The 27,896-nt window shown below is 35.8% G+C and overlaps 1 protein-coding gene and 1 long non-coding RNA gene across 6 annotated transcripts in view; one reads left to right on the top strand and one right to left on the bottom strand.

The window, feature by feature from the left end:
• METTL14 (methyltransferase 14, N6-adenosine-methyltransferase non-catalytic subunit) lies at positions 1–27,569 on the bottom strand. Of its 4 annotated transcripts, none has more exons than XM_078445796.2 (11): positions 27,264–27,569; positions 22,899–22,987; positions 21,889–21,976; positions 18,800–18,880; positions 18,363–18,450; positions 13,855–13,945; positions 12,510–12,651; positions 7,217–7,309; positions 5,048–5,164; positions 3,673–3,883; positions 1–2,327 (listed from the first exon to the last, which is right to left on the bottom strand). In XM_078445796.2, exons 1-11 carry the CDS (start codon positions 27,327–27,329, stop codon positions 2,023–2,025), a joined length of 1,371 nt encoding a protein of 456 aa, XP_078301922.1. In that variant the 5' UTR covers positions 27,330–27,569; the 3' UTR covers positions 1–2,022. The 4 variants fall into 4 exon arrangements, with proteins under 4 accessions (XP_078301922.1, XP_078301923.1, XP_078301924.1 ...); XM_078445797.2 differs by having other exon boundaries at positions 27,401–27,569; XM_078445798.2 differs by lacking the exon at positions 22,899–22,987.
• LOC144616145 (uncharacterized) overlaps positions 27,561–27,896 on the top strand; it is a 251,109-nt gene continuing 250,773 nt past the window's right edge. For both annotated transcript variants that reach the window (XR_013555173.1, XR_013555172.1), the window contains exon 1: positions 27,561–27,705. This is a non-coding gene — a long non-coding RNA (uncharacterized LOC144616145). The remainder of the gene's footprint in view (positions 27,706–27,896) is intronic.

Genomic DNA, 27,896 nt, shown 5'->3' with positions numbered 1-27,896 from the left:
TAAAAATGATACCCTAACCTTTATTGAAAGTGAAGGGTAGCAAAACTAGTGAGCCAAAACCATTTTATGCTATAAAAATTCCACAATACATTGTCAAAGAGATAATTCTAGGCCTTGCATTTTTTCCCATCACCTACTCCTTTCTTATTTGCTCTAAATAGGTAGGAAGTGGTTCTCTTTAACTTGCAACCTACAAAGCAGCCATTCCTAACTCTAAGATGACTTTGTGATACACATCTCACAGGTAACATGCCATATAAGCACTAAGAATGTTGCCTTCCCTTGGCTAGGCCTGGGGTGTGGATCACACTAGGGAGTCTCATTTACAGGACAGGGTCACCTCCTAACTAGTATTTCTAAAGATCCAAATTGGGCAATTAGAACATCTATCTTCTTTATTCTCACATCAACTTTGACAAATACAGTTCTCTATAGATACTTTATAAGTTGAAAATTAACTATCATTTCAGTAAAAAGCCTAACCAACTGTGATTCATATCATCATATCTACATCAAGAAAGGCATTAGTCAAAGGCAATAGTTGTACTAGAAAGTACTAACAGGTTGAACAAGTTAAATTCAGCAGGCTTTTTAGGATCTCAACCCTGTATCTATTTTCAGTCCTTATCTTCAAACTGAGTCTTTAGTGTGTGTAACATAACCTTATTTTACATATGATCCGAGCCAATGAAAAGCTCAGAATGGCTACTAACATGCATCACAGACCAAAACAAAAGTCTGATCTTAGGTCAGTCCTTATTCATTTGGTAACAAAGGCAATTCCACTTACAGAAAACATACTACCACATTTCAAAGGTTTAAAGTTTCATTAGAAAAATTATACACAGAATAAAAAATATATTTTTCAAGAATAATGGTATTATTTCATTCATCAAATTCATTTAAAACATGAGTTACAGTACAGGAAGAGAAATGACAGCATAGTTGTATACAACCAACTGATCTGCAAAACCAGTGTCTTAAAAACAACACACCATATGGTTTTAATAAAAGGCAACTACAGTTCCATTTTCTAAGGTGTCTTAAGGGTTTTCTGTAATTAGTTTTTATATTAAGTTTTCTCCATAACAATTTTAAAGATGTTATTTCCTCATCACCAATTACTTTATTCCCCAAAACACCTGATAACCAGGTCTCTCTGTTGTTGCCTCCATTTTCTTTATTCTGCTAAGGGATATGAAGCTGCTTTCAAGGTCAATCCAAGTTCAAGTCTACACCAAAGTTCTAACACCTGGAGATTTGTCCTTCTTTGCTTAAGAAGTGTGATTAACAGCCATCTGTAGCAATGCAACTGAAATTATAATGAGCTTTTTCTCTTTTTTTTGTCTGCCTACTCAATTCTACCTTTCCCTCTGCCCACCGCTGGGCGCACCAACCTCCCCCAGCAGATTTAGATTTGGGAGGAGGTGATTTTGTTCAGAGTCTCTCAATGTCTGAGTAGCAGTCAAATCGTATGAGTTCAAGATTCTTAAAAAAGAAAAAAAAAAGTTTCTTTTTATTGTTTCATCAAGAAAATGTTAAAACCCTGACAGAAGTTAACCATCTGTCCCAAATCCATTCCATCAAAGCTCCCAAAGAGCTTTCCATTTGCTGTGACAGCAGTGGCAGGATGGCTACTATCATCTGTCTTGGCACTGGTGTGATACTACAGATGGCTCTTTTTCACTGTTCACTTAAACTACTTCTAAAAAGCAAAAGCCTTTGTAATTACTTGGAATCTATCAGAATAAACTGGTCTCTGAAAGGAAGGTATTTGTTGCATCGTTCAGTTACATGCACACGACCAAAGGCAGGATGATGTTGATCCTGGACAACAGTGTGTGTGACACACAACAGTGTGTGTGACAACTGCACGGGAGATTGGCTAAGGTGTTCCTGCAGCTTAGAGAAACTATAGCAGAGTGCCAGGTGGAAGTGAGTACTACACTAAGTCTCCCAATGAGAACTCAAACTACAGTAAAGAAGGTGGAGGGGCATTAATAGACCAGTGTCTTAACAAAGTTACCGAGGTGGAAAGCCACCTCTGTGTGCTCCTCCGCGGCCCCCGCGAAAGCCACCTCTTTCTCCTCGGAAGTTAGATCGATTTCTTTCTCGACCACGGCCAGCAGAAGTTCCACCCCTTCCTCCACCCCTGGGAGCTCCACCTCCCCGATCAGATTTAGACTTGGGAGGAGGTGATTTTGGTCGAAGTCTCTCAATTTCTTCTGTACATCCAGTCAAGTAGGAATTAGGAGCACTAAAGTAGGATGCATATGTTTCTGCATTATAGTTGCTATTTGTAAGAGTCGGTCCAACTGTAAGCCAGCCTGAAATAGGGGGAAAGAAAGATTATCTTTTTTGTTTCCAGTTCTTTCTTACTGGTCCCTTAGGACCTATTTCAAATCTCTAATGCATTTTTAAAGATGCCCCTATCACCTGATATTCATCTTTTTATAGAAAACATGGTATTTAATAATGGTCATACAGACTTCATAGATATGTATCTTTATTTCACCTGCATGACTGTAACTTATCTTCCTCATCTCCATCCTTGTTTCACATTCTGTGAGAGTAGCACTTAGAAAAAAATTACACACTACACTGAGTTTGGGCTCAGTGTAAATGTAATAAACTTTATTCACCTTCCTAATTGGGGAAATGATACCATTAGTTTTCTGGTTAAAATCCTGGAGCCAACTTTTGCCTCTACTCTCAACAATATTACCCCAGATGATAGGTGCTAGAAATTCAACCACTAACCTCCATGTTGCTCCTATTCAATCCCATTTTTCCATCTCTACCACCACCCTCAAACATAAGTCTTTTTCTTTTTTTCAAAATAGTAAATTCACATTACACTGATTTCACAAAAAGTTAAAATTTTGGGGGCGCCTGGGTGGCTCAGTTGGCTAGGCGACCAACTTCGGCTCAGGTCATGATCTCGCAGTCTGTGAGTTCGAGCCCCGCGTCGGGCTGTTTTGACAGTTCAGAGCCTGGAGCCTGCTTCGGATTCTATGTCTCCCCCTCTCTCTACCCCTCCCCTGCTCATGCTCTGTGTTTCTCTGTCTCTCAATAATAAATAAATATTAAAAGAACACTATTAAAAGTTAAAATTTTGAAAAGACACCACCACTATACATGTAAGCAAACAAGCCAGGTATTTTAGTTACTAATAAAACAAAGGTCTGTATTTCACAAATATATGGTTATTTTCTTCAGGATGATTCATTCATTTATGCATTTCTTCATCATATTATTTACTGAATAATCTGAATGTGGGGTATAAAGAAGTGAGGAAGACAATCTTTGCCTTCTATGAGACTGCATGTTGGCGAAACGGATTATAAACGTAAGCCCAAATGAATGTGTAATTCATCTAATGGTAGGTGCTATGAAGAAAAAGAAAACAGAGTAAGGGGAAAGACAGGAGTGGAAGGAGGGGAATGGAGCAGGAAGTTGGCCAGTTTAGACAGAGGTGTGAGAAAAGGTCTGTCAGGTATTTGAAAGGAGAGGACCATGAAGAGACAAGAACGAACTCGGCATATGTGAAGTACAGCAAGAGGAATCAAATACATCGTAAGAATTTTATATTACAGAGTACTCTGTACCATTTCTTGACACCTATATCCCAAGGGACCAAAAAGATTTTTTTGAGTTTTTCTGAGGTCCTACCTGGTCGAATTGTACTATCTCTTCCAAATAGATGAAGGCGTCTTCTACCAAGACAAAAATGTTCAATAATATGAAAAATTTCTACAGGCTTTTCTATATTGCCAATTTCAGGTTCTTCTGTGATAATCAAGTCAATGTCAACATTAGCATGGATGAAGTCCCCATCTGTGCTACGCTTAACAGTTCCTTTGATCCCCATAAGGCAGTGTTCCTAAAAAACAATAAGAGCAGGCCAATTAATCTCTTCATCAACAGTCATATTTCACAACATTTTACATTTCTGATGTCCCCAATTCTAAAACAGACTTCATTTCTTCAAATCTTTGGGATATAGTTCTATGGGCAAAAACACTATAGGAAAGCCTGGATTTCTGGATGTGGGAAGATTGCCAGGGAAGCTAGAGACAACAGTGTTAAACTTGGGGCCATCACATTTTAGAACTGCATCAATGACCATAGAGTCTTTCTTTCTGCAATACTAGATAATAACTTGTTTCTACCAGTTATGGAAACATGGCACTTGACCTTGGAATCTTAAAAGGGTGTTATACTGGGCCTCAAATAATCCAAGATCAAAACTATATACAAGATGCCTTTTTATATGGAGAAGGGCCTTTTAACATGGATACAGACTTCTAATAACATAAGAAAATGTGAAAATCAAACAGTTTTTTTTTTTTTTTCATTTGTTTTTTGACCTTCTCTATTTAATCTGGCAGGAGTATGGGTTAAATTAATCTCTCACTTGACTCCATGAACCATGGCAAGAGTAGCTTAGGCTCCCTTCAAAGAATTTTCAAAAGAATTTTGAATTTTCCAGTTTAAGAAAGACTTAATATGAAAGACTCCCACGAATGGCTCCCTAAAGAGTAAAAGACTGGGGGGACAAACTTTTAAAGCCTGAAGTAACAGGGAAGTTGTATAGAGCAGAGGTTCTCAAGGTTCTTGTGTAGGTTCTCAGGGTTCTTATATAGGAAAAAGGGAAGGAGAAAAATATGCTTCCAAGGCAGCCAGCTATGAGTCTTGCTACTGCCTCTTTTTTGTGGGCTCAGAGAAAGGGAAAAAGTCTGGTGGGGCTCAGAGGTACCAAAAGCCCATACATAAAGTGATTTAGAATTAACAGCAGTTTAGGACATACAAAAATATATACTACCTTCTCCCGCACAGTGAAGGTTGAATTTAACATAGTGAATAAAACACAGTGAACAAAACATAGTGAACTGAAAAATTAAACTTGATGTAATTCTATACTGTTCAATGCCATTTGTGCAAATCTAAGAAAATCTTTCTACCAAAATTAAACAGTATACAGTCATTTGGAAAAGCTTGAGGAAAAATAATGAAAATAAAGAAAACAAAACAGTAAAGGCAATACCTTTGTTCTCTGGAAGACAGCCTTTGGATCTAAAGTCTTAGTCTTTCCAGGATTGTTTTTATTGGTTTTAATCCAACAAATATCTTCACATCTTCTGTAACCCCATTTGCGTAAACACTAGAAATGAAAGAATTAAAAAAAAAAAATCCTTAACTAAAAGAAATAAACAGTACTTAAAATAACCAACCAGTATTAAAAAAACTTCCTAGAGGTTTGAGACACTAAATCCAAGATGTTATAGTAATTTTTAGTGCAGAAATAGAAAAAAGGAAATACTAAAGTCTTTAAATATATGGCCATTATATAGAAAGCATAAATACCTTTCAGATATTAATATAATCTATATAGTTAAGTATCAAAACATAGAAAGGATTACATAGTACTCCAATTCTTTAATACTACCTTCCATTGTCATCAACAGAAAGTGGGTTTTAAATCATAAAGCACTCAGTCCCTCTTTAATCATAAAATAATTCAACAGATGATTTGATTCCTAGCACCTCAATTTCCTATCCTGACAAAGCTAAAAACTATTGAACATATTCTAATTGATAGCTTGTTTTCAAATGAGTCTTATGTTATTTTTATATACTTAATACTAACAACTTCAAAAAACTAAAATACTTAAAATTACGTACCTTATTACTTGCTAATACTGAGGGCTACTACCATATATAGGTGCTGAGTAGCTGGTGGGAATAAAAACAAGATATGTCCTTACCCCCTCATTGATTTAAGAGTAAAGTAGGGGGAAATAAGCATATAGTGCAAGACGATAATGTTGGTATTGTTCATGTCAGGAATGCTCTTATTGTGTAAACTCTTATCATGAGAAACACCTCAAAACGAAAACCTGGATTTTTATTTTAAAATCTAAAAATCAAGATCAGTATCTGTTCCTGTTGACAATTATCTGTTTTGCACTGGAAATTCCTTATACATCACAAGGGTCTATATCTTCGTGCCCTAATCAATTAACAAAAGCTCACCAGGATTTCTTATGCTTAATTATTTTTGTAATCGTTTTTGGCCCAAATCTGCTTTTACCAATATGACAGACTGCTGCATGAATAAAACGATAAAACCTCCTAATCATTTTCAAACTAATTCGGGAGGCAGAAGGCAAGCCCCAAGCCAGGCATTAGAGCTACAAAAGGTAAATACCAACATAGCTGTAAAAACATATAGTATGTTTCTATTTTCTTAGCTTTTCCAGAACATCTTGGAAAGGCGTCAGCAAAAAAATAACTATTCCCAATCAGAATAGTTATAGTCTTACCTTGGGAGTTAATAAATGACACAAGCAATAATATTATTCAACAGTCTCAAACTTGCTATTTTATAAATACAAAGTAACTGTAAAATTTCAGGATTTTAGAACAAATTTATCTCAATATAATCCTACTTAAATTCTTCACCTGTCAAATGGATACTTCCTAAAATTGCCAAGATTAAATGAGATCGTGTGCTGTATAACAAGTAATATGTCCTAAAAATGGAAGGTATCATCTATTAACAAGTGAGGAAACTGAAACCCACAAGTGTAAATATCTCTTTACCCAAAGTTTTACTGCTGGACAGCAGAACTGAGACCAAAACTGAATGAAGCCTTCTAATACTTAGCTACAATGCTCCCATTATTCTTAGGTAAAAAAGCATACACTATTTTGTTTCCATTTAGAAATTCAAAATATTGCAATAAAAAAGAGTTCTGAAATACAGTAAACATAAGGCGCTTAAAAAAGAGGTGTTATGTAACTTCCCTGTCACTCTTACTCAATTATTCAAACTATGTGTTCCGGATGCTCTGTTATTTTTCCAATTTGATTTGGCTTCTATGTGGAATTCAGGAGTTAATGTTATTCAGAATACTTTTTAGCTATTCATAATGAGCAGTAAATGACACTAAGCAGCTTGTTTTTGAGTTGCAGTATCAAATGCCTAAACTGTTCTCTTGAAGTTGTAATAAATCATATTTTGACTTCTTGAACCCTAATGCTAGCTAACCAAAGGGTACTACTGCCTTTTGTACATTCTTTTCTAATCACATTTTTTTCCTTCTGAGTATTTTAGCAATATTCAAGAAACAAAGGACAAAATAACATCTATCTTCAAACTTTTTATATTTTTTCTTATGACTAAAAATCCACTTTAAAAAAATGATCTTACCACTCTTCCAAGGTCCAATCCCTCCCCAGAACCACACCAGAGAAAAATAAATGATCGTGGAGCTGCAATCTCATCAATTTCTAACTTCATAATCTGTAGGAAACCAAAACAATATTGCATAAAAGTATTTTGTTTCCCAGTCATTCTAAATCCAAAAGAATAACCCCTGAGATTTATCAAGACTTTCAGTAGATCTATTTTTAGATGTACTAATTTTCATTAGAAAATAAATTTTATCCTTAGAACTTATTCTACTGTTTTCTTATTCTATATTAAGAAAACACACACACATGCACACACATATACATACACTTGACTTTATACAGAAAGAGGTTACAGGGAACCATATTTATAGAATTATGGACTTTTGTAAGATGTAATTTGAGTGCAATACTTTATGATTTACAGAAAAAGAAACTGAAAAAAGAGGTTAGGTTAAATTATCCCAAAGTGAGGGGCAAAATTAAAATGAAATATAGTAAATATTTGGGGAATATTTAGTTTCCAGCATCTACAGAAATTCTAGATAAAAATAAATCAATATGCACATTTTATTATAATGACCATTTTAGTTCTAAAATGCCAAAAAAAATACAGCCCAATTTTTCCAAAGAATATCTACAGATCGCTAACAGACACATGAAAAGATGCTCATCACTCATCATCAGGGAAATACAAATCAAAACTACAATGAGATATCACATCCCACGTGTCAGAATGGCTAAAATTAACAACACAGGAAACAACAGGTGTTGGTGAGAAGGCAGAGAAAGGGGAACCCTCCTACACTGTTGGTGGGAATGTAAACTGGTGCAGCCACTCTGGAAAACAGTATGGAGGTTCCTCAAAATGTTAAAAATAGACTAGGATCCAGCAATTACACTACTATGTATTTACCCAAAAGATACAAAAATACTGATTTAAAGGGATACATGCACCCCAATGTTTATAGCAGCATTATTGACAACAACCAAACTATGAAAAGAGCCCAAATGTCCATAAACTGATGAATGGATAAAGAAGATGGGATATGTATTCAGAATGGAATATTACCCAGCAATCAAAAAGAATGAAATCTTGCCATTTGCAACGATGTGGATGGAGCTAGAGTGTATTATGCTAAGTGAAATAGTGAAAGACAAATACCATATGATTTCACTCATGTGTGGAATTTAAGAAGCAAAACAGATGAACATAGGGGGAAAAAGGAGAGAAGCAAACCATAAAACAGACTCAACTACAGAGAACAAACTGAGGGTTGCTGGAGGAGGGGTGGGTGGTGGGATGGGCTAAATGGGAAATGGGCAGTAAGGAGGGCACTTGTGACGCTCACTGGGTGTTGTATATGAGTGATGAATCACTAAATTCTACTCCTGAAACTAATATTACACTGTATGTTAACTAACTGGAATTTAAATAAAAAACTAAGAAAAAAATTACAGTCTATAATTTTGTTTGCCTTTTATGTGTTGAGTATTCACATTAAAAAAAAAAAGTTCCTCAATAATTCTGTAAATTTTGGGATAATACATACTCATATAAAAGACTATAAAACCAATCATTTTATGACATTCTTTTTCTTCTAGCTTTCTGCCACATTTCAGAGACAGACCATGGTTCAAGCAGATACTTATATTTCATTTATTTAAAAAATTTTAACTTTAGTAACATCCATTTGAGTTATAACCGTATCATCTCTAACTTAATCTAAATAGAAAAACATTATTTGGCAATAATAATGGAAATAAGTTACAATATGTATTAACCTACTGAGTTTTATACTTCTTTTAAAATCTTGAAATCTCTCATCTAATATTCTCATAGGAATATGAATAAGTAAATATGTAATACACACATACACATATTCCTACATATTTATACATGAAAGAGCTAAAATAAGTGATGACACACAACAGTGAAGAGCATCAAGCAAATTACTCTCTCAACACTGCAGTTCTAAATGCTAAGTGCTAGTATTTTAAAAAGTTGGTATTTTAATATCCTTTACCAAAATCCATTGATCACTACTGACTCTCTAATGTGAAAGAGAATGCCTTGTGAAATCCAAACACTTTTCTTTTTTTTTTCAACGTTTTTTTTTTTTTTTAATTTTTTTTTATTTTTGGGACAGAGAGAGACAGAGCATGAACGGGGGAGGGGCAGAGAGAGAGGGAGACACAGAATCGGAAACAGGCACCAGGCTCCGAGCCATCAGCCCAGAGCCTGACGCGGGGCTCGAACTCACGGACCGCGAGATCGTGACCTGGCTGAAGTCGGACGCTTAACCGACTGCGCCACCCAGGCGCCCCTCCAAACACTTTTCTTATTCATATTCTTTATTTATATTCTATTTATTATTTTAACTACTGGCACTTTCTTTAGGATATTATCATATAAAAGTTAAGAACTTAGGGTCTTGGGCCAGACAATACTTTTCAATATGCTAGCCCGAGTTGTTCAGTGAAATTAGACTGAAATCAAGAATATGCATATAAAATGGAATTCCTTTATTTCAGAAATCCTATTGGTCTGTTCTGTCACATATAATTAAAGCTCCTGTGCCTTCAGTGACCAAACCTCAGAGACTGGCCAGAGAAAAAAGTTCAACCTAATTACAGCCGACCCCTGAATAACACAAGGGCTGGTGGCACCAACCCCTACCGCCCATAGAAAATGCAAGGGTAACTTCTGACTTCCCAAAACTTAACGACTAATAACCTACTGTTGACTGGAAGCCTTACTGATAACATAAAGAGTCAATTAACACATTTTGTATGTTATATGTATTGTATAATCTATACTTAAAGTAAGCTAGAAAAAATAAAATGTAACTTAGAAGATCATAAGGAAAATACATTTACACTACTGTAAATAATCCACACAAAAAAGGAATCATGCAGTTCAAGCCCACTTTGTTCAAGGATCAACTATACTAATCAAAGACATAAAGATTTATTTTTTTCAATTTTTTTTTTTTTTTCTGACTAAACTCACAAAGATTGTTTTTATGTATTAATCAATTTTGATGAGGAAATGGTTAAATAGGTATTTCTTAAACACTGCTGGAAGGAATGTAAATTTGTGCAACCTATCTGGAAAACTTCTCAGCAATAAGCATCAAGAGCAGTAGGTCTTTTACCTTAAGTCTTGGGAATATAATATACTGTATAACTTTCTGAATTTCAACAATAAGCACAATTACATTCATCATCAGAGGATGAGATTTTTTCAAAGTGGTAAGAGCCATAAAAATACAAATAAAAATGTCAGTGGGATCAAAGATAAAAGGAAAAGCTTCCAGGAGGAAAAACTGGAGGTGTATCTTGAAGATTAAATAATATTAATAATAGTAACTATCATTAACTCAGAGAGGACATGCAAGGATTCAGCATGGTTTCCTATGAAACAGCAGCCTTACAGTGTCAGTCCTTTCCTTTCCCTGCTTCCCTTCTGTGCTTAACACTCTTGCCTACTCTCTCCTTGAAATTCCCTATTCCCTTGGCACCTAGGACATTCATATTCTTGGTTTTCCTTATTCATTTTTGATCCATGCTTTTGATCTTCTTTTACATGTGCCTCTTAAATGTAAAAGTTTCCTGAGGCCTTACTGTTAATCCACATTTTATCTTAATTGAGACACTATCTCTGGACAAATTCATCCATTCTCATGGGTTTTATGTGCTAATCTTCTAAATCTGTATTTTGAGACCAGATCTGTCTGTCCTTTGAATTACATATTTCTATCACGACTCCACACGGATGTCTCACATACACGTCAAAATCAACATATTCAATATGATCTAATCCCTTTAATCCAGCTTTTTTAATTGTTATTTATTTTGAGAGACAGAGAGAGAACATAAGCAGGGAGGGGCAGAGAGAGAGAGAATCCCAAGCAGGCTCCACACTGTCAGCACAGAGTCCCATGCGGGACTTGAACTCACAAACTGTGACCTGAGCTCAAGTCCAGAGTCGGACGCTTAACTGACTGAGCCACAAGGTACCCCTCTAATCCAACTCTTAAATCCACTCTTTCTCAGCTGGTGAAAACTCAACCCACTTATCCCAAGACTCAAACCTCTGCATCATCCTTAACTCTCCCCCTCAGTCCAATCACTAGATCTCACCCAAGTATCTACAAAACATTACTAAATTTATCACCTTTCTATTCTTACTACCATCACTCTAATTCAAGGTCCCTTCATCTCCTAACTGGGCTACTGCAACAGTCTTTTAACTGCTCTCTCTTTTCCATACTTTTCCTCTAGTCCATTCTCCACACACTAATATGACACTTTAACTAAGCTGTTTAAAGCCCTTCAAAGACAACTTAGTGTCTTCAGGAAAAAAGTCTAAGCTTCTAAGAAGACATCATCTCAAGAAGAGTTCCAACTTGTGTTCTAACAACATCAACCTACAAACCAGATATTCTTTCCCACCATCCCTTCTGCTCTTGCTGTTCCTTTCACTTGGAATCACTAGCCCATCCCTTTCTTCATCTGGCCAATTCCAACTAGTCTATTTATATTGTTAACATGTCACCTCCTCTTTGTTCATGGGACCCATCCTCCAAGGCTTGGTCAGTTTGTCTCAGATCATCTTATGCAATCCTCTATTATCGAACAAAATAATAATGCAATTATCTGTTTAGATCAATATTTATCCCATTTAACTATGTGCTCCTTTAGTCCAAGTACCAAGTCTTATTCATCTTCGAATCTCCAATACCTACCACATTGCCTAGTACAGAGTGGTACTCAACAAATATTTGTTATTTTTGTTACTGATCAGTAAAAACAGATGACTTTACGTAACTAACTGTAGTTATCAGCTTGCTTAATTTTATTTAGGAAAATGTAACTTTATCACAATTATACTGAAATTACGTATCTTTTTTATCCATTATAAGTTCCTTGAAAAGTAGAAATCGTTTTATATCTACCTATCTATCTCTGTATTATACTCTAATGTTTACTAAAACTAGGCAAATGCAGAAAGAGTTATCAATCATTTAGTTTTTAGACTTTTCTAGCTAGGACTCTAAGACTGGAATTGTGAGTCTTCTACAGACTACTAACTCACTGCCGGCTCAACTTCAGCCCCAAAAAGAAGAATCAGACCAAAGATATTATAGTATTTGTTAATGTACCCTGGATCTTCTGTCACTTTATACGCTATAAATCTGCAATTATGATTCCTAAAAATGTAAGAATATTTATAATCTTCTCACCAAATAATATATATTCATTTGAAAAATAAATAATTAATTACAATGTAGAAAGTTTCATCATACATCATCCCAAGTCCAGCATTTTTCATTAGCAGTGATGCCAGTTTCTCTGTAATATTCTTCTAAAGGGGGTTCCAGAAGAATCACATCAAATTTAGGTGTCAGTTCTCTGATGTCAAAGGCTTCTATATCTGCTTGTAAGTACCTATTTGATTAAGGCATAAAAAGTGACTAAGAGTTTTCAAATACCTTACAGATAATAAAGAAAGGAATTTCGTAAATATTACTAAACACTATTTACAAAGTAATCATAAACTAGTTACTGAATACCTTTTTTATGCAGGACTATCTTTCTTCAGTATAGATAGTAAACCATCTACCAACACTCTTCCCTAGAAGATGGATATAATCACACTACCAGCCAATAGCATATTCCCCCATGTATATCCAGAATGTACTTCTCTCATTTTTACAGTGAAAACTCATACTACTATGTAAGTCTCTGAGCCCCATTCCATCATCATCTGAATTCTCTAAGGAATATCACATTATTTCTTTCTTAATTAAGTTAGAAAAACTATTTGTAAGCTTTAAAATTTAGAAACACTGTTTCTAGAGATGGATGTAATTTTCTTTTATTGTTTATTAGTAAAATTATTTCTCTATTAATAGTCTTATATGGCTAACTAGTATGTTACAACTAGTCATTACTGAAAAGTTATTTCCACATAGTATGAAAGTAATTTAAATATAAACTACTTTAAATGTAAGACTATTTTTAAATTAGATATTAGAGTCTGCTAATATTTTTCTTCACACAGACTTCTTTGCGGCTCTTCATCACTAACAGTACACATTTTAGCAAACTGTTCGAAGTAAGCTAAATGTGAAATAGGCAGATTCTCCAATTTCAAAGACTTTTTATACACTTCTGAGAAAAACGTTCTGGTTAGCAAAGGTTAACATGAATTTTCATATTCCAAAATGCTATGAATAGTATCCCTGAATGCTGAGTTATAATTAATTTTTATTCTTTTCCTTCATCTAAGTTTTCTAAACTTCCTTCAATAAATAAATTACTTTTTGAGAGAAAAAATCACTTGAAAACATTTTAGGAAACTCAAGAATACAACAAATATGAATGATTTTTCTAAGAAGAAAACATTTAAAGACATTTTCAGGAAATTAACTGAAAAAAAAAAAAAAAAAAAAAAAAAAAAGAAATGAGAACCTACTAGTGTACTCAGCACTGGAGTTTCAAACACATCTATTTTACCAAACTGAAAACCACAGTGTGTTAACCCCATATAGGTGCTGAACTTTTTTCAAATAGAAAGGTTACAGGATAAAAAGACTGCTATTTTAAGGCTGAGTTGGGAATAAAAAACAATTGAGAAAACACACTTACATAGGAGGAGTGTTAGATTTAGCTATTAACTCATCCTTGAGCCTGATGAGCTCCCTCAGTTTAGGGTATTCTTCAAATCTGTCAGCCAAACCTGAGGAGAAAAAGTAGTAAATGCTAAATTTTAATACTCTTTAAGTTAATATCAGTGAATTCAAAGGGTTACGGGCCCTCTCAAGAAACAAAACAATAGACAACGACCACTTTAGTCTCCTGTCCTTTTAAAAAAAAATTAATTTTAAATATTTTTTTGCACTGATTTTTTAAAAATGTTTGTTGATTTTTTGAGAGGGGGAGCACAAGTGGGGGAGGGGGGGGGGCAGAAAGACAGAGGGTGTCAGAGGATCCGAAGCAGATCCTGCGCTGACAGCAGCTAATTGATGTGGGCTCAAACTCATGAACAGTGAGATCATGATCTGAGCCAACCAGGCACCCCTATTTTGAGTATTTTTAAAACAGTTCATATCTAATGACCCTAATCCCATATGCAGGCAAAGGTCCAGATGTTCTAAAGCCCAGTTCAAATCAATACACCATTTAATTTCTCATATTTAAGTTAAATCTGCTCATACACAGCATTAAGTTTCACCATTCTGTTCTAAGGAAAAGAAAAAACACTGCCTTCTATCAAGTTTTTCCCCCTTTTTTTTAGCTAGAAGAATTCTTTTCCCTTAAAAATCTAGTGATTATTGAGGTTGGTAGTTAGCTTCTTAAATAGTTATTAAAAGCATAGACAATATTTCTTTTCTTTTTTGTGATTACATACAAGGAGAAACAAAGAATAGTTACAGGTAAGAGAAACCCTGCTGATGATCTTAAATTAGTTGGCTATGGCTCATGGACACAATCCTGGAACAAATCTAGTAAAGAAGATAATGAGTCCCTAGTAGTCGATCAGCTCTCACCTCCAAGACAAATTGTTTTCCTATGAATATTTATAACTGTAAAGATTTCACATCTCCATATTATAAACCAAATCTTCACATGTATTTTCAGGCTTAAGATCTTAAAAAAAAACATGTATAAGTACTGCAAAGAGTACTTAAAAACAGGAGAGTCTCTGTTCCCATGTCCTCAAAAATATTTTAGATCTTTGAGCTCAGAAAAGATTTTAGGTAAAACAGCATATTGCCTATTTAAAAAACTGTAGGGAGGGGCGCCTGGGTGGCGCAGTCGGTTAAGCGTCCGACTTCAGCCAGGTCACGATCTCGCGGTCCGTGAGTTCGAGCCCCGCGTCAGGCTCTGGGCTGATGGCTCGGAGCCTGGAGCCTGTTTCCGATTCTGTGTCTCCCTCTCTCTCTGCCCCTCCCCCGTTCATGCTCTGTCTCTCTCTGTCCCAAAAATAAATAAAAAATGTTGAAAAAAAATTAAAAAAAAAAAAAAAAAAAAAAAAACTGTAGGGATAAGTGCACTCGAATATCAAGGATTCCTAAAAGCTCTTATTTGGTTTTCTTTCCCCCCCACATGAAACATATTCCTAACAGTATAAATCATATAAGCAACTTAATTTAAAAACCAAAAGTACAGACATTAATAACTTTAACATCAAAGAGTAAAAATGAAAGATTTTGTAAAGCCTCCTCAATCAGTGGTTATAAAACAAATTTCAAATAAAGCAAGTTTGAAGATGTTATTATAGTCAGGTTTGAATCACAGTAGAGTCAGGTGTCTTTAAAAAACAGCTTTCCTAAAGTATAATTGATATATAAAAACCAAACATATTTAATGTACACAATGTGATGAATTTAGATATATGCATTCACCTATGAATTACCACGTTCATAGGTGTAACAGACATATCCATCATCTCTAAAAGTTTTCTTGTATTCCTCTTGGTGTGTGTATGTGTGTGTGTGTGTGTGAGGGTGCGCATGTGCATGCGCGTGTAGTAAGAATACTTAAGATGAGATCTACCCTTCACAAATTTTAAAAATTTTATTGACTAGAGTCAATAACATTGTTGACTATAAGCACTATGCTATACAGCAAGTCTCTAGAACTAATTCGTCTTGTATAACCGAAACTTTACACCAATTAACAACTCCCTATTTTCCCCTTCCTCCAGTCTCTGACAACCACTGTTCTATTTTCTGCTTCTAGAAATCTATGTAGGTACTCATGAAAGTGTAGGTATTTATCATATTACATATACTATTTTAGGTACTTCTGTAAGTACTTGCATATTTGTTCTGTGACTGGCTTATTTCACTTAGCATTATCATGACTTTTTATGCTGCATCTAAATTTTACTCATGAAAACACTAAAATCAGTTTCTACTTCAAAAGTAACAGTGCCTATAAGCAACAAAAATCAGACTACATCAAATTAAAATTTTTTTTTGTGCTGCAAATCATACCATCAGATAAATGAAAAGACACTACACAGAATGGGAGAAAATATTTCCAAACCATAGGTCTGAGAAAAGAGTTATACTGAGAATATATGAGGAACTCTTATAATGTAATAAAAAAAAAGACAAATAACCAATTAAAAAATAAGCTAAGGGGGGCACCTGGGTGCTCAGTCGGTTGGGCGGCCGACTACAGCTCAGGTCATGATCTCGCGGTCTGTGAGTTCGAGCCCCGCGTCGAGCTCTGCGCTGAGAGCTCAGAGCCTGGAGCCTGCTTCCGATTCTGTGTCTCCCTCTCTCTCTGCCCCTTCCCTGCTTGCTCTCTGTCTCTGTCTCTCTCTCTCTCAAAAATAATAAACATTAAAAAAAAATAATAAGCAAAGGGTTTGGATATTTCTCCAAAGTAGGTATTTAAATAGCCAACAAGCATGTGACAAGATGCCTAATATCATTAGTCGCTAGGAAAATGCAAGTCAAAATCACAATGAAATATCATTTCATACTCACTAGGATGGCTATAATCAAAAAGATATATAATAGTAAATGTCAAGCACAGGAAGAAACTGGCAAGAATATAAACTGTTTTGAAAAACAGTTGTGTAGTTTCTCTAAAAGTTAAACACAGAATTAACACATGACCCAAGAATTCCACTCCTAGGTATATACCTAGGAGAAATGAAAGCATATGTTCACACAAGAACTTGTGTGAATACTCATGCAGCACTGTTTATAACAGCCAAAAAGTACAAACAGTCCAAATTAATGAATAAAATGTGGTATATACATACAATGGAATATTATCTGGCAGTAAAAACAAATGAAGTACGGACACATGCCACAACATCAGTGATCCCAGAAACAAGGTGACAAGTGAAAGAAGCCAGTCCCAAGATACCACATATTGTCTAATTCCATTTATATGAAATGTTTAGAATAGGCAAATTGATAGAGACAGAAAGTTAATTAATGGTTACTTAAGGCTGGGGGGAGTAGCAGGGGAGGGAATGGGAACCGAATGCTAATGAGTACTGAGTTTCTTTAGGAGAGATGAAAATTAGATTGTGGTAATGATTGCACAAACTCGATTTACTAAAAAAAAAAAAATTGAATTATATCCTTTAAATGGGTGAGTTCTATGAATTCTCTCAATAAAGCTGTTTTTGTAAATGCAGGGATAATGCATTTGATGGGCTTATTAGTAGACTGAACAGGGGCTGAGGGAAGAATCTCTGGGCTTGAGGATATCTTAACAGCCACCTCAAAAACTGAAAAGCAAAGAGAACAAAACCTAAAAAAAAAAAAAAGAAAAAAAGAAAAAAGCGAAATAGATTATCCAAGGACTGTGGGACAACTACAAAAAATCTAAGATGTATAACAGAAATACCAGAAAAAAGAAAGGAACAGAAGAAATAGTTGAAATAATAGTATTTCCCCAAATTAATGTCATCAAACCAGATTCAAGAAGCTTAGAGAACACCAAGCAGGATAATGCCAAAAAAAACCCCTAAACCTAAGGCATATCATTTTCAAACTACAGAAAATCAAATATAAAGGAAAAAAATCCCAAAGAAACCAGAGGAAAAAGACACCATACCTATGGAGGAACAAAGATAACAATTATCCAACTTCTCAGAAACATGCAAGCAAGAAAAGATTGGAGTGAAATATTTAAAGTGTTGAAAGAAATTAAACACCAACCAAGAATTCTATACTCTGTGAAATTATTCTTCAAAAGCAAAAGAAAAATAGACTTTCTTGGAAAAACAAAAATTAAGGGAATTTGTTGCCAACAGACCTGACTTGCAAGAAGTGTTAAAAGAAATTCTTCAGAGAGATGAAAAAAAAAATAATATAGATGAGAAAATCAGATCTACAGAAAGAAAGGAAAAGCAATGAAGAGGGAATCAACGAAGATAAAATAAAAATGCAAGTATAGTCACAGAACCAAACTGGAGAAGGAAAGAAGGTAGGAGGAAGGAGGGACGGAAGGGAAGGGAGAGAGTAACACTGCTAGATGGGAAAGGAGGGATACTAGAAGTACTGAGATTGGAAACGGGAAGCCAAGCCAGGAAAAATAATTTTGTTAGAAATAATCCACAAAATGGATAAATCACGTAATCAAGGGTTAGCAATAGCATATTCCCAACAAATCTAACGTACCTACATCCCTGATGAAATTCTGAGGTCTATGTCCAGTGTCTACAAAATGTTGGCAGTAATCATTATGGGGATTTAAACTCTGCGTTCCCTAAAGAAAAAGTCAAAATTAAATTAAGAGCATTTACTCTAATGGCAGATGCACTAACTCTGTACTTTATTTTTTATTATGAGACCATACAAAATCAAAATTGATAGATTAAAAAAATTTAGTAATATTTGAAAACACAGTAACTGACAGCATTACTCTTCAGTAGCTACAGACATTAATACAGCATTATCTCATCCCAAATAGCCAAATATCAGACTATTTCAAGAATAATTTTAAATGATTATTCTAAAATAATGATCCCTCAATAACTGAAAAAATATTGAAAATAAGCACTTAAAATCTTTTCATGCAGAGATGAAATGTGAAGGGTTATGATTTGAAAATTTACCTTCAGAAAAGTACTAGAATCTTTATAAATCTCTTCTTCATATGGCAAATTCTCTTCTTCCTGCTGCATTTCTAATTCATCCTTGGAAAAGGAAGATTAAGTAGACATTTTATGTATATGAGGAATATTTTATATATTTATGATATCTTGAGTATTAAGACTCAATATAAATATTTTCTTTTCCTGAGATACAATAAGTTTTTCAAATTATCATTACAGTCAAACACTGAAGACTGCATTCTCATCATCATCCAATTAGTTATGTTTATAATAAGTAAAAATTTTCATCTTATCAATAAATGATAAATCAATATAACTACTAATTTTGTTGACTGAATTGTCTAGAATTATCTCATATATCATACTATTAACATTAGAATTTAGTTCAAATCATGAAAGATATGACCACCAATGGGGCAATTTTATTTCTATTAAAAACCATATGAAACTCTTTTTATAAATCAAAAATGTTAAAATATAAGGAACTGTATATGGTAAAATATACATATTTATACAATCACAATATTTAGTAAGTAAATAAAACGATCACAATAAAATAATCACTAATTTTAAGTTGCATATTAACATATACCAAAATGCAATGCACAAAACTGTATTCATGAGATTGGCCAATTATATCACTGAAATTCCTAGAGATTTACTGAAACTATTTATTCCCTTCTCTATTAAATATAGCTGTACAACAATCAACTTTAAAAAATGGAGATAGGCTTTTTAAACATAATCCTTTTCTTTAAAATCTTCAAAATATTATTATTTTATATTTTCAAAATATTTTATATATCTTCAAAATATCTTTATATCTATATTTTATATCTTCAAAATATCAAGACACCTTATAACTTCAAGACATTATTTATTTTGAAACAGAAAAAGAGAGCAACATGCACTAGCAGAGGAGATGCAGAGAGAGAGAGGGAGAGAGACAGAATCCCAAGCAGGCTCCACACTGCCAACGCAGAGTCTGATGTAGGGCTCGAGTTCACAGAACCATGAGATCATGACCTGAGCCAAAGTTGATGCTTTAACCGACTGAGCCACCAGGGGCCCCTTTTCTTTTCTTTTTTTTTTTCAATGTTTTTTATTTATTTTTGGGACAGAGAGAGACAGAGCATGAACGGGGGAGGGGCAGAGAGAGAGAGGGAGACACAGAATCGGAAACAGGCTCCAGGCTCCGAGCCATCAGCCCAGAGCCCGACGCGGGGCTCGAACTCACGGACCGCGAGATTGTGACCTGGCTGAAGTCGGACGCTTAACCGACTGCGCCACCCAGGCGCCCCCTTTCTTTTTTTAAAGTAGGCTTCACGCCCAGCACAGGACTTGGACTCACAACCTGAGCTGAGAATAAGATCTGGAACCCCAACTCACTGAGCCACCCTGGTGCCCCCATAATACTTTCTTTTCAACTAAATATTGCAATTATAGGTTTAGAAGTTGGGTTTTTTTCCTTCAGCCTCTTTCAGAGACAATTCTACATTGCTGTCTAGCGCATGAGATGTCAAAACATCTTAACTGTACTACCCAATATAATAAACATGGAATCACGCAACTCTCAAAAAAGACCATATTCTAGCCACTTGAAACCTGATCCAATTATCCAAAGTTTCTGATACACACACTTCCTTACTCTTACTAAAGAATATTACTGTCAATGGCTACTAGGCCTTATGCTTTATATGTCATCTCTTACATTAAAATGAGGAAACTGAAATAAAGATCTTAATTTAATCGATTACTGGCATACCTCATTTTATCGTGCTTCAATTTATTGTACTTTTCAGACATTACAATTTTTACAAATTGAAGGTTTGTGGCAACCGTGCATTGAGCAAGTCTATTGACACCACTTTTCTGACAGTATCTGCTCATTTCATGTCTCTGTATCTTATTTTAGTAATTCTCACAATATTTCTAACTTCATTACTATATTTGTTATGGTTATCTGTGATCAGTGATCTCTGATGTTACTATTGTAATTGTTTTGGGGCACCATGAACCGAGTCCATACAAGATGGTGAACTTAATAAATGTTGTGTTTTGATTGCTCCACCAACTGGCTGTTCCCCTCTCTCCTTCTCCTTGGGCTTCCCTATTTCCTGAGACACAATACTGAAACTAGGCCAATTAACAACCCTCCAACATCCTTTAAGTATTCAAGTAAAAGGAAGAATTGCACATTTCTCATTTTAAGTCAAAAGCTAGAAATTACTAGCTTAATTTTCCTTAATGAGGAAAGGCATGCAGAATCTGAGAAAGACCAAAACCTATGTCCCTTGTACTAAACAGCTAAGTTGTAAATGCAAAGGAAATGTTTTTGAAGGAAATTAAAAAGTGCTACTCCAGTGAATGCACAAATGATAAGAAAGTGAACACACAAATGGTAAGAAAGGGCAACAGTTAGTATTGCTGATATGGAAAAAGCTATAATATGGACAGAAGATCAAATCAGCCACAACATTCCCTTAAACCAAAGCCTAATGCAGAGCAAGGCCCTCACTCCCATCAATTCTATGAAGGCTGAGAGGTGAGGAAGCTACAGAAGAAAAGTCTGAAGCTAACAGAGGTTGGTTCATGAAGTTTAAGGAAAGAAGCCGTCTCAGTAACATAAAAGTGTAAGGTGAAGCAGCAGGTGCTGATGCAGAAGCTGTAGCAATATTGAGGCAAGACCCTCACCAACAAAAACAGATTATGACTTGCTGAAAGCTGAAATGATGGCTAGCATTTTTTAGCAATAAAGTATTTTTAAATTAAGGTATATACCTTGTTTTATCAGACATAATGCTATTGCACACTTAATAGGCTGTAAGATAGTATACACCTAAGTTTTATATGCACTGGGAGATAAAAAATTTCATTTAACTTGCTTTATTGTGATACTCACTTCATTGTGATGGTCCGGAACCAAATCTGCAATATCTCTGGGGTATGCCTGTATACATATGCTACTGACGATTATTTTAGAAAATTTAAAATTAAGTTTTTAATAAAATTTGTTTTCCTGGATAACAATCTATTATTGTAAGGACTTATTTTTTCCTGACTATAAAACTTCCCTGTTCTCTACTTGCCTTGTATTCTTCCATCTTGTCTTCGTCTGTCTCCCCTTCATCCTGATACTTCCGTTTTGCATTTGGAGCAGAGGTATCATAGGAAGCCCTGAAAATTAAAACTGAAGTATCATACACAGATACAGAAAGATGTACCAGTGCAGCTATTAATATTAAATAACAGTTTATAAAAACAGAGTAAACTACATTTTTCCTGATTAAATAGAATCTATCCATCTGGTTTATAAATTTAAAAAGTCACACAACCTGACTGATAATTCTGTATTTTACTTTTATGAGAAAGCAACCCAATCAGAAACTAAGCTTTTATAAGGAATGTATGGCAAAAATAAACTTCCATATTACGTATCATATAATTTGTCTTAAGCAAAATTGATGTTCAAATTAAGAACTTGAATACTGAAAAACTCTGAAGTGTTTTATGAACTACCAAATGAATACCATTTTTAGGGTAAAGTGTGTTTTCTTTTATAAGAAACTTATAAATATAATTATTTATTTATGGTTTTTAAGCTAACCCTTAGTCTAACATTCCATTTTCTAACTACTTTATGAATGGGAACTTAACATATTCAGAAAAATAAGTATTTCTTAATTCATGAATAATAAAAACCCATGTTTCTGAAATCTTTATTTTTTTGTTTTTTTAAATGTTTATTTATTTTTGAGAGAGAGAGAGCACACACGCATGCAGGTGAGGGGCAGAGCAAGAGAGGGGGGCAGAGGATCTGAAGTGGGCTCTGTGCTGACAGCAGAGAGCCTGACGTGGGGCTCAAACTCACAAACCATGAGAGCATGACCTGAGCTGAAATCAGCTTAACTGACTGAGCCACCCAGGCACCCCTGAAATCTTTATTTTGATGCTTGTCACAACAAGCATTAATGCTTCCATAATGGAAAATCTATGATTTACTTACCTTCATACCTAGGATTATCTGTTTATTAAAACAATAAGCCTTTCACAACAGTAACATCACTAAAAAAACCCAAACAAAAACTATTCAACTGACCTGCAAGTTTCTCTTGTTTCAGCAATTTCTCTCTGCTCATCTTTGCTATTTAACACAGCACCAATGCTGTCAGCACTTTCAGCTCCCAACTGAGAAAAGGCAAAATGAAAAATTAGATCATAATGCATTGGATTGCCTTTCCAGACATTTGTAGCAACATTTAATATATCAAGTATTTAAAAAAAAAACAACCAAAAACCCTAACTACCTCAGCAAGCAAATGGCTTAATTACCTTGCAGGAAAAACAGGAAATACCTTGGAACAAAACTATGTTAATTAAGAACAAATCTGAGAGTTGGCAAGCATTTTATACTTTCATTATATTTGAAATTAAGACCGTTCTAGCCAATCCTCTACTTTTTAAGTAAATAATAAAACATAATTTGGTAGTAGGAGCAATAACAACAAAAAAGCAACTAACATATAGTATACATAGGGTGGTAGGCACTATGTTAAACACTTTGCGTCCATCAGCTCACATATTATACCTTATTTATCCCATGCTGTAATAAATATCTATCCAGTTTTATTCAAGCCAAGTCTTTATATAGTGATTTACAGGCACAATACTGAATTTTAATACCTAAAAAATGGGTATGAAAATTATGTTTAGCAGTTGGGGAAATTTTGCAAAATACAACAAATTACTAGTTGAGATAGGCTGGCTACATAGGATCGGTTCATGGAAAACTTTAAAAGCCAAACCAACAGGGGCACCTGAGTGGTTCAGTTGATTAAGCGTCCAACTTGAGCTCAGGTCATAATCTCACAGTTCATGGGTTCAAGCCCTGCTTTGGGCTTGTGCTGAAAGTGCAGAGCCTGCTTGGGGATTCTGTCTCTCCCTCTCTCTCTGCCCCTCTCCCACTTGTGCTCTCTCTCTCTAAATACATAAATAAACCTTAAATAAGTAAATAAATAAATACAAAACCAACAAGTGCAGAATGCAATTTGCAGGCCATGAAGAACCATTTAATACTTTTAAGTACAAGAAGGACAGGAGGAAATCTGCACTAAATAGCCTTTTAGCTCAGGAAAGGGAAGAAGACACACTAAAATATCTGAGCTTCTAGTCCCCAGCCTTGATCTTAAATAATTGTCACTGCCTTTTTAGTCTGCCCACTTCATGACCTCCCTAAGGTTTCTCCAATACTAAATCTCTTCCAATTATAACTATTGCTGAAATTTTAATTCTTCCATAAAATCTTCCTGAACCCTATTCTCATTAGTTAGAAGACACATCTACTTTCCATAGTTAAATGTTAACTTTTTTCCCATGACGGACTCCTCTCTCTGTTTGGATGAGTACAAGTTAGCTCCTTAAAGAGTACATAGAATAGCCTGCTTCCACTTTTCTCCTTTTTATCTTATTTCCTATTCAGATCATAGCACTTAATACAGCTTTCAATGATTTTACGTTTTACTTTTGTTTATTCCCTATTTATATTGTTTCATCGTCTATCACAACTTCCAAGTATTTTTATACTTCAATTATTTTATCTTTACTTTTGTTTACTTCTCCCCAAGTGACATGTAAGCTCCCTAAAGGGATGAACTCTGTCTTCTTTGTATTTGTATGTTTAGCACCTTGTATAATGCCTGACTCATAGTAGATGCTCAATATTTGAATGAACCTAGATTTCCTACTAGAGCCTACATTAGAATACAATGTATTACAATAGAAATGCCTTAAGTCAAAATTCTGTTCATATATAATTGTTATCTCATGCCCCCCCCCTCCAAAATCATGGAATGACTGGAATAGGTAAATCATAGATTTTCCATTATGGAAGCACTAAATATATTATTTGAATAATTAGGAAAATTTGGTATCATTTAAAAGCATATAGGATTTAGGGGCGCCTGGGTGGCTCAGTCGGTTAAGCGTCCGACTTCAGCTCAGGTCACGATCTCGCAGTCCGCGAGTTCGAGCCCCGCGTCGGGCTCTGGGCTGATGGCTCAGAGCCCGGAGCTTGCTTCCGATTCTGTGTCTCCCTCTCTCTCTGCCCCTCCCCGTTCATGCTGTGTCTCTCTCTATCTCAAAAATAAATAAACGTTAAAAAGTATATAGGATTTAAAATTTTTTTTAAAAATTTCAGGGTGCAGAGGGAGAGGGAGAGGGAGAGAGAGAATGGGCGAATCTTAGGCAGGCTCCACCCTCAGCATGGAGCCTGACCCAGGCCTCAACCCCATGACCCTGGGATCATGACCTCAGCCAAATCAAGAGTCTGATGCTCAACCAACTGAGCCACCCAGGCACCCTTGTATGATTTTTTAAAATAAAGGTAGGTACAGCTAAGTAAAAAGCAGGCATAAATGGCTGATGTTTAACAAGTAACAACAAGTAACAAGTAACATAAATAACGTACTTAACAGTAAGGACAACATAAGCTCCATGGAAGAGCCTAATAAGCCAGAGAGAGATCACAATAGCTTTCATTACAAAGTTCTGACCTGAGCTGTGCTATAGAGGATGGACAGAATCAGAAAGTTAGGAGGACAATTTTTACAAAAATCATAAAGTATTTATTGCACAAATCACATTCTGGAGAGTAACAAACCATTCTGTATTGTTCATCTGGAGAAGGGCAACTGAAAGAAAGGCTGAAATTAGCTGGTAAAGTGGAAGTCTGTCAATGATATTGGACATTTTTACTTAAGTGAAATGGTTCCTATCCAACAAGAAGAGTAGGAGGCAGCTAGTGTACTAGAGAGAGCTAGAAAGGCCTAAAACTGCAGCTTGTAAACTTACCAGTTTTGTGGACTTCAGTATGTAACTTAATTTTTCTTTAATATTTGTTTAAGTAATCTCCACACCCAATATGGGGCTCGAAGTTACAACCCCAAAATCAAAAGTCCCATGCTCTACTGACTGGGTCATTCAGGCAACCGTTAGTCATGCAACTTAAATTCTTTGAGCTCTGTTTTCTGCATCTATAAGATGCAAATAGTATCTGACTTGTATGAATAAGATAATGTATATAAAAAGCTTAGCAGAGTCTTGATACATAGAAGGGATACATAGAATAAACAGCACCCATTATTAAATTTTATGCACTATGTAAGCTCTTTTAGGGTAGCGACTACTTTTTATTCACAGTTGAATTGCCAATGACTACTAGATCCCCTGGCACATAGTAAGACACTAAAAAAATAATTGTTTATGGATGCATTTTGACTCAAATAGAAGTTTGAATTGAAAACTAAAGAATAAGAACCTTTTTCCGTGGTAACAAAGCTATTAAACATTTTGAAGACAACATGCTAAAACAAATTGGGAAAAAGAAGGCCTGGAAAAGATACCGGATTTGTCCTAGATCATGCCAGAGGGACAGAACAGATCTGATTCCAAATTCCCACATTTTAAACACTATACCATAAACCTTTTCATTGGATCATAAAAGAGTATAGGTTTCAGATTTCCATTTACTAAAACTAAGTCTCATTACTGAAAAAAAATAACATTAAGATGTTTCATTACAGCCTCTTAGCATTTCCTCCATCACTTTTACTAATATGAATGACAGAATGGGAAACACAGCCTCTTAAGAGTAGAAGTGTACATCTGCATTTTCTGCATGTGTACTCTCCTAATCAAGTGTTAGCTTATACACAAGAAGCGGTGAAACACGCTTTGGAGAGACAAACCTGGGGTCAATTTTCTGGCCTAGCGATGAGTGACATGAAGCAAAAATTACTTAACCTCTCTGGCCTTTCTTTCGTTATTCGGTAAGTGAACATAATACTACCTGTTTCAAGGATTTGCTACAACTGATAGGAGTTACGAACTCATACACGATCGGTGGGTGATGACGAAGACACCATACATAGCACAGTGGACTGCAACACAAAAGATGCACAATCTAAAATTTACGTTCAGGCTACTTCCGATGCAGTCTTTAGACATGATCCCAAAGAAAATACTATGAATCTATTTCACAAGGAAGCCACAATCTCAACAATGAGGTGCTAAGAAGAAAGGCAAAACACAGAATACGATGTGAACAGTGAAAAGAAACTTAGTGGATAACAAGTCACTCCTTGCGTGAACTACGGTAATTTATTTACAAAGACCAAATCTTTGTATCCCCATCATTGAGCCCTGCGCCAGACACTAGGCGATTCCATAATGTTGCTGAAGACCAAGAGTGGCATTCGGTTTAGCAACACCACAATCGCTGCACAAAATGGAGACTATTCCGGGTACTGCGTTAGATGAGAACAAGGGTAGGTAGGCCCTAGGATCACGGTCGCGGGACCAGAAAGGCAGGTTCCGCAGTAGATAGGGAAAGACAGCCGGGCGGAGGGCAGGGGAGAGAAGCGGAAACCGCGCACGCGCATTCGCGATCCCTCCCTGGGCCGCGGACCTGCTGCGCCAGGAGCTGCCGCCGTAACTTCTGCCGCTCCCGGATCTCCTGCAAGCGGCTGTCCATATCCCAACTCTTGTTTCCCACTGCCCCGAAAACTTGACAATTAGCAGATGAGTACCCTCCCAATTTTTCACCGGAGTCTGTGGAACAAGATTCACCAGGACCTTCAAGCAGCAGGATGTCCCTTAGCCCTTTCTCAATAGGTATTTCCGGCGCGGCCAGGATTGGCTCGACTTAGCCGGAAGTCCCACCTCTTTCTGGACACCCGCGATTTGGCGCCGCCAGGAAGGGGCCCAATGAGGGATGTTGTGGCGGCGGAGGAGTCTCGGAAGGCACCCGGAGGTTAGGCGCCGCGTCTCTCTGAGGTGGTACCGTGTGGGCCCATCAGCCCACCTCTCGGTTGCGTTCTCTTCTGTGGTGTATCAGCACTGTTTACGAGGTGTGGGGCGTTTCGTAATTCTTTTTTCCATTAATTCTCCAGTTGCCAGTACTGACGGTTTAAAAATTGCCAGATAGCAGTTTTTCACTGGAAGCACAAACTCGAAGCAGAGTGCGAAGTTTGAACCCTGGACGATCCTTTACTAGATGAATAGCCTTGTCTAGTTAATCGCCTCCTGAGTCCCAGCTTTG

The sequence above is a fragment of the Panthera onca genome, chromosome B1 (assembly GCF_046562875.1).
Source record: "Panthera onca isolate mPanOnc1 chromosome B1, mPanOnc1 haplotype 2, whole genome shotgun sequence".
NCBI lineage: Eukaryota > Metazoa > Chordata > Mammalia > Carnivora > Felidae > Panthera > Panthera onca.
This window is presented reverse-complemented; position numbering and strand designations above follow the sequence as displayed.

Bases quoted from the DNA above. Each gene is read 5' to 3' on its own strand.
- METTL14 (XM_078445796.2), bottom strand. From the start codon at position 27,329: ATGGACAGCCGCTTGCAGGAGATCCGGGAGCGGCAGAAGTTACGGCGG. The intron at 12,652-13,854 runs GTAAGTGTGTTT...TTAATCAAATAG, and splicing joins AAATCTAACACTCCTCCTAT to GTACTTACAAGCAGATATAG. The intron at 3,884-5,047 runs GTATTGCCTTTA...ATTGTTTTTTAG, and splicing joins CTGTCTTCCAGAGAACAAAG to GAACACTGCCTTATGGGGAT.